Source organism: Pseudonaja textilis, chromosome 1 (genome assembly GCF_049901715.1).
Source record: "Pseudonaja textilis isolate UNSWEBS1 chromosome 1, rPseTex1.2, whole genome shotgun sequence".
Taxonomy (NCBI): Eukaryota; Metazoa; Chordata; class Lepidosauria; order Squamata; family Elapidae; genus Pseudonaja; species Pseudonaja textilis.
Window position 1 is genome coordinate 223,503,641 of NC_141990.1, and position 12,401 is coordinate 223,516,041.

Below are 12,401 nucleotides of genomic sequence, written 5' to 3' on the forward strand. Positions count from 1 at the left end.
AATCCTTGGGTTACGAGTGGAATGGACAGGCTCCCTTCCATTCATAACTCGAGCACTAGAACATAGAATTGAAAAAAGAGTTAAAGGGTTCAATAAATGAATGGCACAACACAGGAGAACAAACTCATCAGGACAAGATTCATCAGTGCCTCTGCCTCTGAAAGACAAAAGTCACTCTTTTGAAGACAGCAAAGTCCACATTCTGGACAGAGAGGGACACTAGTTTGAAAGAGGGCCAAGGAGGCCATCTATGTTAAAATCGAGCAACCCTCTCAACCCCCTCGCACCCACCTCCTATTTATAATACAGCCCTTTCAGCAGTACCAAGAAGGTTCCGCCCCCATTTGCACTCTCATTCAGGTAACCCTGAGGGTAGAGATAAATCCCCAAGCATCTTCTACCACTCAGAGAGCTAACAATCAGATGACTGCAAAGAATATAAATACTTCCAATTTCCCCATTGTTCAGCCAGAAGCGGAAGCTTTTTGGATGAGAAGGAAAATGGTTTCCAAGGAAAAACCAAGAAAGTCCAATTGCCTTTTAACAAGCACCTTTGGGACAACCATGACCCGGATGTTTGAGAATCTCCGTACTAGACACATAACGCTTACATAAAATTTACTTTGGTAGAAACGAAGTGTACAGATTTCACCGTATGACGGATAAAGCGAGCCAAAGCTACTATTTCACAGAACTGAAGCAGCGCAAACCAATTTAAATATCGGGATGTCCTCAAAAAACAATCCAGACAATATGATTACGGGTTACCCTGGGAATTACGAAGCCGGTGACAACTACAATTAACAAGTGGTTTACACGGAAATGTTAACTAAACTGAGCAAGGAAGCATTATGAAAGAGATAAAGCAGGGGTCCTCAAACTAGGCAACTTTAAGACTTGTGGACTTCAAGTCCCAGAAGTTGAAGTTCACAAGTCCTAAAGTTGCCAAATTTAGGGACTTCTAAGATAAGGACTACTACTAAGCACCACCGAACCAATCTTCTACGCATCTTCCCGATATTACATCCACCAATCCACGCAGGATCGTGGATGATACAACCACTCAGCCAATCAATGACTTAGTCTCAGTCCCAACTGGCGGCACTTAATCTTATCCCCGCCCCCCAATATTGAAAGGTTTCCGAACGTTCTGCCGAGGGACGTCCTACTTCTCGCGGGTAATTTTCAACCAATGCCTTTTCAGCCATGTGGTGATTGGTCCCAGTTATTTTTGCCGCTTGTCGGCAGCACTGAGTAACACGGTGGTTTGATAACACTGTTTTTGCGTTCCTGACTTTTTTTGTCCTGCTTGGCTTTCCGTGGCACCCGGAAATTCTTCCGCTGAGAGAAGGGGAGGGGAAAGAAGCGTAGTAGCGCCGGTCTCTGGGACCTTCAAGAGTGCCTTGAGGACGTAGAAACGCGCATGCGTTACTTGGGCTGGCGTTAGCGCAAGCTCCTGGCGAAGTTTTCAGACGAAAGGGGTAACCGCGAAGCGAGTTGCGCATGCGCGCCATTGTTTATCTGACATTGGATGAATTTAAGTCTTCCGAAGTGTCAGAAAGGACGATTTTTTTTTTCTTGCGGAGTCTTGTGGCTTTGAAGCTCTCTGCGCTCCCTCCTTGGTTCTCTGAACGTAAGCAGCGCCCTGCACAAAACATGGTCCGCGTTTGCAGCGTGGTTGGGTTGCCCCGGGCCTGTGACTGGGGATTCCGAATAACTTCTGGTCTGGTGTGATTTCCATGCTTTCAGCTCTTTGCAGTTTCAAAATGGGATCAACCTGCCCTGTTTTGGCATTTTTGGTGCACGTTCCCACACGACCACCCTCACCCCAGCAGCCGAGAAAACCACAATCAATAAAAATCGACTTATTCGGGAGCGTTTGACACGCTGTCTCAGATGCACTTTCACAGAGGAAAAACGTCAAGATTTAAATCCAAGGACCGCGTTATTCGTGGATAAATGGTCATGGGTTATGTTGTGAACCCTAAATATTGTCCCACAAGGGTCAAGTTATTTTTAGTGCAATGTATTTAGACTTCTATTCTTTCTCTCTTCCCTCCCCCCACTAATTGTTTAGCGTCTACCTCATCTGAGTTTTGCTGAACCTAGGGCATTTTATGATGTAATGGATTTCTATAATAACCAGTGGACCTGGTTGCTTTAAGTTTTTTAAAACTTCTTTTTTTTCCTTGCTACTTTTGTAGAGGAGTCCTAGACTCAAGCTGAAAATGCATGTCCTCTGGATGGTGCGCCAGGTTTCCCAGACTGGTAAGTAGAGTTGCAGAATTTCTTCAGGATGAAAACTTCAGAAAAAAGCCATTTATGCTAAAAGTCCTTTGTAGATTGCAGTAAGACGCTACACGCGGCTTAATTAATTGCATTTATATCTCTTCTTTTTGCTAAAAGCATCCACCTTAGAAAAAGGTCTTAGGATATTTTCTCTGCCAAGTGCTTTTGCTAATTTTATGATATTCACTTTGTCAAGGTAGAGTTCATAGCAGAAGTTTCACAAAATGTAATTTTGTACTTTAATTTTAAAATGCATTTGTGAACTCAGATATTATAGCTATGCCCTGTATTTACAGGAAGTGTATAAAGGGGACATAATAAGGATGCTGATGTCAAGTATAGGCATGATATGCCAGACTATGACTGGATTCTTGCATTGTGCTAAGCTGCAAAATAGTTTCTTTGATTTTGATGTAAGTTGTGACCACAGCTATTGTGAATTGCAAACCATTGTTTATAATAACCTGTTTTCCTGAAAATACGACCTATCCTGAAAGTAAGTGCTAGCTTGATTTTTACATGTGCACCCAATATAAGCCCAACCCCCCAAATAAGCCCTAATTAAGACCCTACCCACTCCAGAATACATGGGTAAAAATTAAGCTAGGGTGGGGATGGGGTTAGTGGAGCTGCCCTACTTACTTTCAGACAGTTGTAGCCAGGCCTCGCACACCCTGACACCTGCCTTGCCAGCCCAATTCTTCTGCAGCCAGCAAGTCTGGCAAGGCTTTCCTGAAGGCCTCTGTAGCTAAGAACAAAGTTCCAGATCGATCCGGAGCTCTGTTGTCGGCTCCAGAGGCCTCCAGGAAAGCCTTGACAGCTGCAGAAGAAGTTCCTGAAGGCCTCTGACACAGAAAAGTAGGCCGAGTGATGTGAGCAAGTGAGGTTAATCAATGGATGACATTCCCAGAAAATAAGACCTGCTGCCTGTTTTGGTAGGGAAAAATATATATAAGACATGGTCTTATTTTCGGGACAGTAGGTATTGCAATGTGTAAAACTGACCAGTTGTGGCTTGTTCGGTAAATCACACTGATTTAATTGGTACCAGAAATGACTAGCAGGTATGTGCAAGGGGAACCTTTATCTTTACCTTATGGTATTAATCATTTGTCATTTGTCCCAGTGCCTAATAAGTTGCCTGTAAGCACAGGCACTAAATATCCTTCTCTTCAAAGAGTTTAGTGGTCTAATTATACTGTTTGCAAATCATCCAGGTCATAATACAGGTAGTCCTTGACTTATGACCACAACTGAGCCCAAAATTTCCACTGCTGTTTTGACTCCAAAAGGTCACTAAACAAATATTTGTAAGTTGAGGGCTACCAGTATAAGCTGCAATTTGGATTGACGAGCGGAATGAAGAGCTCTTTGGTTTCTTCTGGAAATAGAGGGGACATTTTTCTTCTGGCAGCCCAATTAGTTCTTTGCTTTGTCTAGCCAGTTTACTCAATAACATTTCTTCTGCTAATTCCTTATTCTTGCTTATAGCTGCCAGATAACTGCTTATCTACATGGCTCCTCTAGAAAGAGTTTGTTCAGAATTTAAAAAAAACAATATCAAGGGGATCTGGGTTAGATGATTTCTGCTTTGGGGCTTCTGGGATGAGTATTTCTATTTTTGCTTCAAAATAACACTGCTGTTACTCTTTAGGGATTCCAATGTGCCTGAATATTACCCGACATCTCAGCAGTACAACCTCCAGAGCTTCTTATAGTAAGTGCATCATCTGCTCCACAACACTTTAAGTAGGGGTCACTGTAGGAAAATAGCAATTACTAACACAAGATAATTGAAAACATTTGGAAGTCATATTTTACAGAGGATATAATGTTCCTACGTTCCTCTTCGGGAACATAAAATTTGATTTGGACAGTCTTTCTCATTGAGATGTAGTGCCTAGAAAACCATACTGTGCTTGTGCAACTTGTGAAGTCATCATTATCATTCCTACATAATTCATGGATTCTGCTGGGAATAGGACAGGCAAGGAAATGGTTATCAGTGTTCTTGGGCATGGACAATGTTGCTTTGCAAGTTTTACTTTTCCTAAGAATGTTGAGACTATTGTCCTGTTTGTGCAGTTTCCATAGTAAATCAATTAGCATGGTCATCTTTCTATAATGATTTATTTCATATGTAGGTAATGTATAAATTTCATTAAAGAAGTTTTTTTCTTATTTAAAAACAATACAAATTTTAAGTTAAAGATAAGGGAGAAAGTTAATATAAAATGAAAAAGAATTAGGCAGGAAAAAAAGGAAGAAGGGAAAAATAAGAAACAAATGGCTTCTGGTCTTCTTAATATCAATTATATGTACATTGATATTATACCATCTCTGACATCACATCAAAGACTCATTTTTTTCTATTATCTACACTTTCTAATAATCAAATCCATAAATCATCACTTCATTTTTTTTCTTTTTTTCAGCAAAAACTCTATAAAGGGTTTCCAGTTGCTAGTAAATATAGTAGTTGATCTTTTTCTAAACAAGTTAATTTTGTCATCTGTGCTAGATCTGTCATCTTCACCAACCATTCCTCTGTGGAGTTATTTTGACATCTTTCCATTTTTCTGAATATAGTTATCTCTCAGCAGTGTTCATATGCAAAAACCTTTTTTCTAATTGTCCATTAATCCCAACAAAAAATAGTTCTGGTTTCAGTTCAATTTTAATCTTTAAAATTCTTTGTATCAATATATGTAATTGAATCCAAAATTAATGTTTGTTTTTTACAAGTCCACCAACCATGAAAAAATGGTTCTTTGTGTATGTCCACATTTCTAACATAAATTTGAATTATATGCATTCTGTATAATTTTTCTGGAGTCGTGTGCCAAGAGTCTATTTAGGTTATAATACTCTTTTAGGCTAAAACATTATGTAAATTTCAGTCTTTCCAACCATATGTTTTCCTACTGTTCCAACAGTATGTTATGTCCAAAATTATTTGCATATTTTATCATACATTCACTTCTTTGACCTCCGTTTCAAATTTCAGTAAGAGTTGAAGAGTTTGGCAATTACATGCTCATCTATGCATTTCAATTTCAAATTCTGTCTTCTGTTTCTTTGTTCCAAACGTCCTATTATCTACCTTCAATCTTTCTCTTAATTATGCAAACAAAAACCATTGAAAGCTAAATCCACCTGCAGCCAGCTGCTCGCTTGTTTTCATCTTACAATCTCCATGTTCTTGTTTTAACAATTCTTGCTAGATTAACCATTTCTCTTTATTGTTTCTTTTCTATAAAATGCTTCTGTGGTGTCTGAATGGCAATAATTCCCTCCTCGTTGTTTTGCTGCAGAGTATGTGAATGCAAAGGAAGAGCAAACAGACTGGAAATCAGTCACTGACAAAGCTGCACAGACGCTCTTGTGGACAGAACTTATTCGAGGTGAGAAGTAATGAGCAAAGTGACGGTTGTTATTTCTGAGCGCTAGCTGAAATGACATAAAACGGTTTACCCACAGGAAGTTTGTTGTTCCCTGTTCTTTTGCTTCCTATTATCCTTGTAGCCTAACTTGGGTATATAATTTATTGTCTTTTCCTAGGCCCTACTTGCTGGCCTAAGAATTCTGAGAAATCCACACATCTTAAAGTTGCTGAAGTTAAGAAACAGTGTTCTGTAGATTGGTTTTGTTTGTTTTTTTGTAATTGGAATGGGCATTTGAAGACAGACTCCTAATAGACAGAAAATATCTGTACACTATAGAACTGTAGTATGAGGAGGAGTCATTGCAATTTAGCCTAACCCTCTCTTTCATGTAGGAATCCAAATTAAAGCAACCATGACAAATTCCTGTCTAGCTTCCCTATTCAGCAAAGAGGGAGGCCTCCATTTCTGAGGGCAGCTGGCTCTACTTTGAACCTCTCTTACTGTTAAGATTTTTCCTATCATTAAGCTGTGATTTCCTTTCCTGTAAATTTGGTCATCTATATTTTTGAACAAGGGAGAACAGATCTTCACCCCACTTACTTTGAAGCAGGAAGCCTACAAGAATTGTTACTCAAATCCTAAAATGTTCCTAGTGACATTTATTTTTTTTAAAAGACAAACTTCACAATTCTGTCCAAATGCAGTCCTGAAATATAACGTGACCTCATTTTTACATATATATATATATATATATATATATATATATATATATATATATATATATATATATATATGTGTGTGTGTGTGTGTGTGTGTGTGTGTGTGTGTGTATGTATGTATGTATGTATGTATATGTATATTGTAGCATTAACTATGTATGCTTATTGTAGCACAATTATTTGGCACTTGCCTGCTGTTCCAGCACTCTACAGTTCTCACCAGATCTCATTATATATATTTGTATTTATATTCATTATAATTAAGTTGAATTAAGTCAGGAATCAAACAGATTTGGAGTTTCACTGTTTATTGTAGCACAACTATTTGGCATTTGCCTGCTGTTGCAGCACTCTGCAATTCTCGCCGGGTCTCTCTCATACATATATGTATATATGTATAACTATATACAGACACACACTGTATGTATGTATGTATGTATGTATGTATGTATGTATGTGAGACCCGGTGAGAAATGCAGAGTGCTGGAACAGTAAGCAAGCTGTGCTGCAATAAACAGTGAAACTTCAAATCTGTTTTGATTCCTAACTTAGTTCAACTTAGTTAAATCTTGAGGAAGAGATGCATAGTGCATTTCAGAGTTTGGCAACCTGGTGTTCTTAGATAGATTGGATTCCAGTTCACATTTGTCTCATGTGGTAAATGTCTGAGAATATGAAATTGCCATCCCAGTCTTCTGAGAGCACCAGTTTTGCCCTTCTATGGCTTATTTAAAATCAAGGGTGTAATTTTGTCCCATTTGATCAGGCTTAGCTACGACCATGAGTTATGTATTTCGAGAGCCTGCCACAATCAACTATCCTTTTGAGAAAGGCCCATTGAGTCCCCGATTCCGTGGAGAGCATGCCCTGCGCAGATACCCATCTGGAGAGGAGCGATGCATTGCTTGCAAGCTGTGTGAAGCTGTATGCCCTGCTCAGGTGAGGCCTCTTTTTTCAACTGTTTCCTTCTTTTCCTACATGTGCTGTTTCCAAAATATTGCAAAATTCAGTGCAAAAAGCATTTCATTCCTAGCTACTGGTTACATACTACAGATGAAAATTGTACGTTGGGTTAAAGAGCTGCCATACAATGGGCCTAGTGGCTTCTCTGGCTGCACCTTATTTTCTCTTTTGTTTGATGGAAGATATTTTCCTTGCAGTAGGGAGAAACTAGATGAAGCTCTGAATAGCTTCCTAAAGCCTGTGCTCTAATCTTTTCCTGCTTGGTAGGTGATTTAATTTCCCTCCTGGAAGTGCATTCTCAGAAGTCCCATAAATATCAAGTAAATTGCAGGGAATTCAATGAAGTCTGGATGCGACAATGTATATGTGAAGAGTTTCTGTGGTCGCAGTGAATCTGTATAGGAATATGTGTCTCAGCAGCAGAATTCCATTCATAAGCTGTTAACAATGAGAATTGAAACAATGTGCTTTTTAAATTAATGTAGGAGTTTAGCCCAAATTATATCATCATCTGATTGCTTCACACATGCATACAGTTCTAGAGTTAATACTAAAACCAGGGATTTTCCTCTAGCGCTAGGGGGAAGTTATTTAGGAATGGATGTTCCCTCTAATGCTAAAATTCTCTTGACTGTAGTGAAAGCACTTTTGTCTTCAAGAATCCCTTCTCTTCTGTGCTATTTACACAATTTTATCCCCCTCTAAATGTCTATGAACAAGAGGCAACTGGACTTGCTGATTTTTTCTTTGAAGACATTTCGCTTCTCATTCAAGAAGCTTCTTCAGCTCTATCTATCCCTCTTAGTTTTTTTTAACTGTTGCATATCTTTGATTCAGGTCCTTCATTCCAAATGAATTTATTACACCATGGATAAGTTTCAGCTTGGATTGTCTAGACGTCAAAAACTGGAGTTTGGAATGTCAGCATGCTAAAGCAAGATTTGATCATTTCCGTGAGCTGCGTTTGCAACTCAGCTTCAGGAATATCCAATGTTGTTACCGGAAAAGGAGTAGTCAATTTTTGTGGGGGAATTTTTAAGCTAGGAGTGGGAATAGGAGGCTTTTGAGAAGCAACATCCTCCCGCCTGAAATTCTATGCTAGGATTTTACCATTTTGCAGTTAAACTTTGAATAATCTCAAGGTGCCCTCCTGATTCTGAGAATCCTTTTTCTCAACAGGCAATCACTATTGAGGCTGAGACTAGAGCTGATGGTAGCCGCAGGACCACTCGCTATGACATTGACATGACTAAATGTATCTACTGTGGATTTTGCCAGGAAGCCTGTCCTGTTGATGCCATTGTGGAGGTGAATGAGGTGGTGGGTGGGTGATTTTTGTTAACTAAGAGGTCAGTCTGGATTTGATTTTACTATGTCTCTCTGCTCTGTCTCTGCAGGGCCCCAATTTTGAATTCTCCACTGAGACACATGAAGAACTCCTATACAACAAAGAGAAGCTGCTCAACAATGGAGACAAGTGGGAAGCTGAGATTGCTGCTAATATCGAAGCTGATTATTTATATCGATGATAGAACATTTCCCTCAACCTTCACATATTTTATCAGCATGCTCATCCAAAGTTAAATCTGTAATAAAAGGGCAGGCATGCACTCTTTGTTTCCCTGTGTTGCAAAAGACAATAGAATTAACAGGTAGCCTTTCGGTTGATAATGTAGCATACATCATTCTATTTGCAGTTGGAAAGGTTGGGTGAGATTGAAAAACAAGGCTATCTTCTTTTTAATGCACGGCCTCTGATCCTGGACCTCATGGGATAAATTTAAGACTTTTTGTGTGGAAAGAAGTGGTGGTGAAGGAGAGAGAGCGAGCGAGAGAGACAGAGAGATGCCAACAACATTCTGTTGCCTTGTATCCTCTCTGCTCAATAAACTTTTGGAAAGGAAAGTGGCAGAACTGATATCATTTCTTTTAAGAAGTCAGTTTGAATAATCAGCAAACCCCATTATGGTACGCTTGAAACCTCCATCATGTCGGAAACATGCTAGCTCATGTGGAAAAAAGTAGGCAAAATGTTTCTGTATTCAACATGCTCTTAACATGAACATTCAAATAGGTAGCTCTCACTATATGATTAATTTTCTGATAGATGCCATGATGAGAAGCCTGTGCCAAACAGTCTTAAATAGAATGGAAGGGACTGCTTTAACACAAAGAAAAATCATAGTTGTACAATTATTGGTACTCAGTAGTACTTTGCTGGGCATGGCTACATATGCTTGCTCCAACCTGTGAAGGAGTGAGGCAACATTCATGTACATCTGTAGCACTGCATCCCTTAACACTTGTGTTGGCTGTGCCTACAAAAGAGAAGCACTTTTGTAGGCACTGGGGGTGTCCAGCTCTCCAAATATTCATATTTACTATTAAAGCTATTAAAACATTATAGCCTTATATAATGTTTTAATAACTCAAAACATTAATATTCATTATGTAACAATTTAATTACTTCATTATTAAATGATAGGGTCGTGACCATGCCAACTTATGATTGCAGTTCCAACAATCCCAGTTGCCGTCATTGCGCAAATCTGTAACCATTATTAGGACCTGTCCCAAGTGCCTCTTGTTCAATGCCGCTGTAACTTCAAGTGGTCACTGAAGGACTACCTGTAATAACAGTTCAAAGGAAATACACATTCTGGTGTATTTTAATTTTAAATCTTTTTCAAAAGAAGTTTTTCTCCATAAGATTGGATATACAGTATTTCCAGTCCTGTTGGAGCATAGGTTTCCAGCCTGTCAATTGTATTGGAGGAATTTGTATTATACAGAAATTGCATTATCACCTGAATTAGAAATCTGTTAAAATCCTCCCCCATGCCCCAAATTTAATTTTCTGACATTGTTTTCCGTAGTCTATATAATAGCATTAATCAGAAATAAATTAGACAGTTGCAGAGTTACTAAGATATGTATACAACAAAGATTTAAAAGTCAGGATTTGAATGGAGAAGAGTGAATTGTTCCATTTAATATTGTTTCTGTGTAGCAGCAAAGAGAAGTGTCTTGCTAGCTGTTGTCATTATATAACATTTCCTGCTAAAATATTTTAATGCAAATGAATCAGTAGAATCAAATCTTTTGAAATAGGATCAGACATGGAGTATAGGAAGTCAAAATATGTTTAATACCTGGAAAAAATGTAACTTGTATGGGGGTGAATCAGCTTTCACAAGCAAATGGTTATTGTATATCTTTTGTTATGGTTGTACTTGTTTAAGTGTAGCATTGACTGGCTTGGGTTTGTACTTTTCTACCACATTGTTTTTAAACTAGAAAATTATTGGAAAAGTCTGTTCACACTAAGGCTTGAAGGTGATATGGGATAAATGAATCAACAACAAAATTTATAAAGTTCATCTTTCCCCAGTGCAAAGATGTAGAGACTTATTAAGATATAATCTTTTTCTGGTTTCTGAAGAGAATATAGGAAGTAACTCATAAAACAATAAACTTGTGCAAAATTGTTATAGATATTTCTTAGTGGCACTGCTTTGCATGTTAAGTACTTCAGCATACAGTGCATGTGTGAAACTTGATACAATGCTATACTTGATAGATTTTGAAAGTTCTACTCACATGGATTGTTTGTTGTAGTATGTGAAATGGTTTGGAAATATCAGTACTTGCTTTCAGATTTTTTTGACTGCAAGTATAGCTCTCCATTTTTCTATTTTCCCCTCAAAATTATGTAGCTAGTATTCATCTGTTGATATAGGAAAATATAGATCAATCTAGTTATTTTTTAGACACCTGTAATGTAGAATCCCAAAGGTGTTTTTTTCAGGACATAACTGGACTTTCTTGTTTTTTCTTTTGAAGATGTTTCACTTCTCATCCAAGAAGCTCCAAGAAGCTAAACATCTTCATAAGAAAAAACAAGAAAGTCCAGTTGCCTTTGGGATAACCATGACCTAGATGACTGAGAATCTCTACAACAAAGGTCTTCAAACTTGGCAAGTTTAAGACTTGTGGACTTCACCTCCCAGAATTCCTGAGCTAACATGACTGGAGGAGGAATTCTGGGAGTTGAAGTCCACAAGTCTTAAAGCTTTCAAGTTTGAAGACCCCTGCTCTACAGACTCTGTAAAGTTGAACCATTACCATTTGATGAAATAATGAGGAAGAGGTGGAGAGATGCATGCAAAACACAGATCTTTTACTTTTAGCATGATTGTAGCGATAACATCTCTTTTCCTCACAGATGAACCATCTTAAAACAACTACAGTCAATACTTCATATATTACACATAGAAATGGCTTACTTTGGTTGCCGCAACTTTGAAAGAGATAAAAGTGCAGAAAAAGCTGGTGTTTACAAGTAAAAGGCTGTGACCTTGCATTTGTTAGTTAGCCACGTGGCATGGCTAAAATGTTGTGTAGAAGCCAGTATGATGCTGGCAAGCAGTATAAGCCAGCCACACATTTCATTTTTCCTGCAGATTTCATAATGGCATTGTTGCTTCTCTATAAAGATGATGTTCTGGCACCCATCATCAAAAAGTCCCTCTGATTATCAGGACCTGTGAAATAAATAACTAAATAAATAACAGCCTCTTAATGCCTTCACACTTTCTGATGATGCTACTGTGCTATCATGGTGCACAGGAGTTCATGGTCAAGGACTTACACATCCTTTGTGAGAGATGCTCAATGAATGGGGGGTGGGGGGGGGGCTTCGTGCATCTCTGGCTGCGCAAAGCATTAAGGTGCAGAAGAAAGCAAAAGCTTCAGATTTCCTTTCGTTCTTCCGCTTCATTCTCTGAGAAGCAGGATTCGGTCTGCTCTCCGAGATCTAACCCTAATTATTCCCCCAACTCGCTGGAAGCATCTTCGAGCTGTCTATTAAGAGCTTCTGCAGAGCAATTGGCTGCCCGTGGGCTGTTCCGACACCATCGCAAAGCGGATACGCGTTTGTTTCTTCGCTCCCCGGCTTGCTCCGTCAACAACCTTTGTGCTTCTGGACTCTCTTCTGAAAATCTCTCGTTTGGGTTTGGAGTGTTAGCCTTTCTGTCTTTTCCTT

General features: G+C 38.8%; 1 protein-coding gene across 2 annotated transcripts; it reads left to right on the forward strand.

The window, feature by feature from the left end:
* Positions 1-1,384: 1,384 nt before the first annotated feature.
* NDUFS8 (NADH:ubiquinone oxidoreductase core subunit S8) lies at positions 1,385-10,850 on the forward strand. Of its 2 annotated transcripts, none has more exons than XM_087920656.1 (7): positions 1,385-1,481; positions 2,205-2,268; positions 3,944-4,006; positions 5,604-5,693; positions 7,161-7,333; positions 8,537-8,665; positions 8,755-10,850. In XM_087920656.1, exons 2-7 carry the CDS (start codon positions 2,229-2,231, stop codon positions 8,884-8,886), a joined length of 627 nt encoding a protein of 208 aa, XP_087776782.1. In that variant the 5' UTR covers positions 1,385-1,481; positions 2,205-2,228; the 3' UTR covers positions 8,887-10,850. The 2 variants fall into 2 exon arrangements, with proteins under 2 accessions (XP_087776782.1, XP_026563776.1); XM_026707991.2 differs by having other exon boundaries at positions 1,401-1,633.
* The last annotated feature ends 1,551 nt before the right edge of the window (positions 10,851-12,401 follow it).

Bases quoted from the DNA above. Each gene is read 5' to 3' on its own strand.
- NDUFS8 (XM_087920656.1), top strand. From the start codon at position 2,229: ATGCATGTCCTCTGGATGGTGCGCCAGGTTTCCCAGACTG. The intron at 4,007-5,603 runs GTAAGTGCATCA...GTTTTGCTGCAG, and splicing joins AACCTCCAGAGCTTCTTATA to AGTATGTGAATGCAAAGGAA. The intron at 5,694-7,160 runs GTGAGAAGTAAT...CCATTTGATCAG, and splicing joins GTGGACAGAACTTATTCGAG to GCTTAGCTACGACCATGAGT.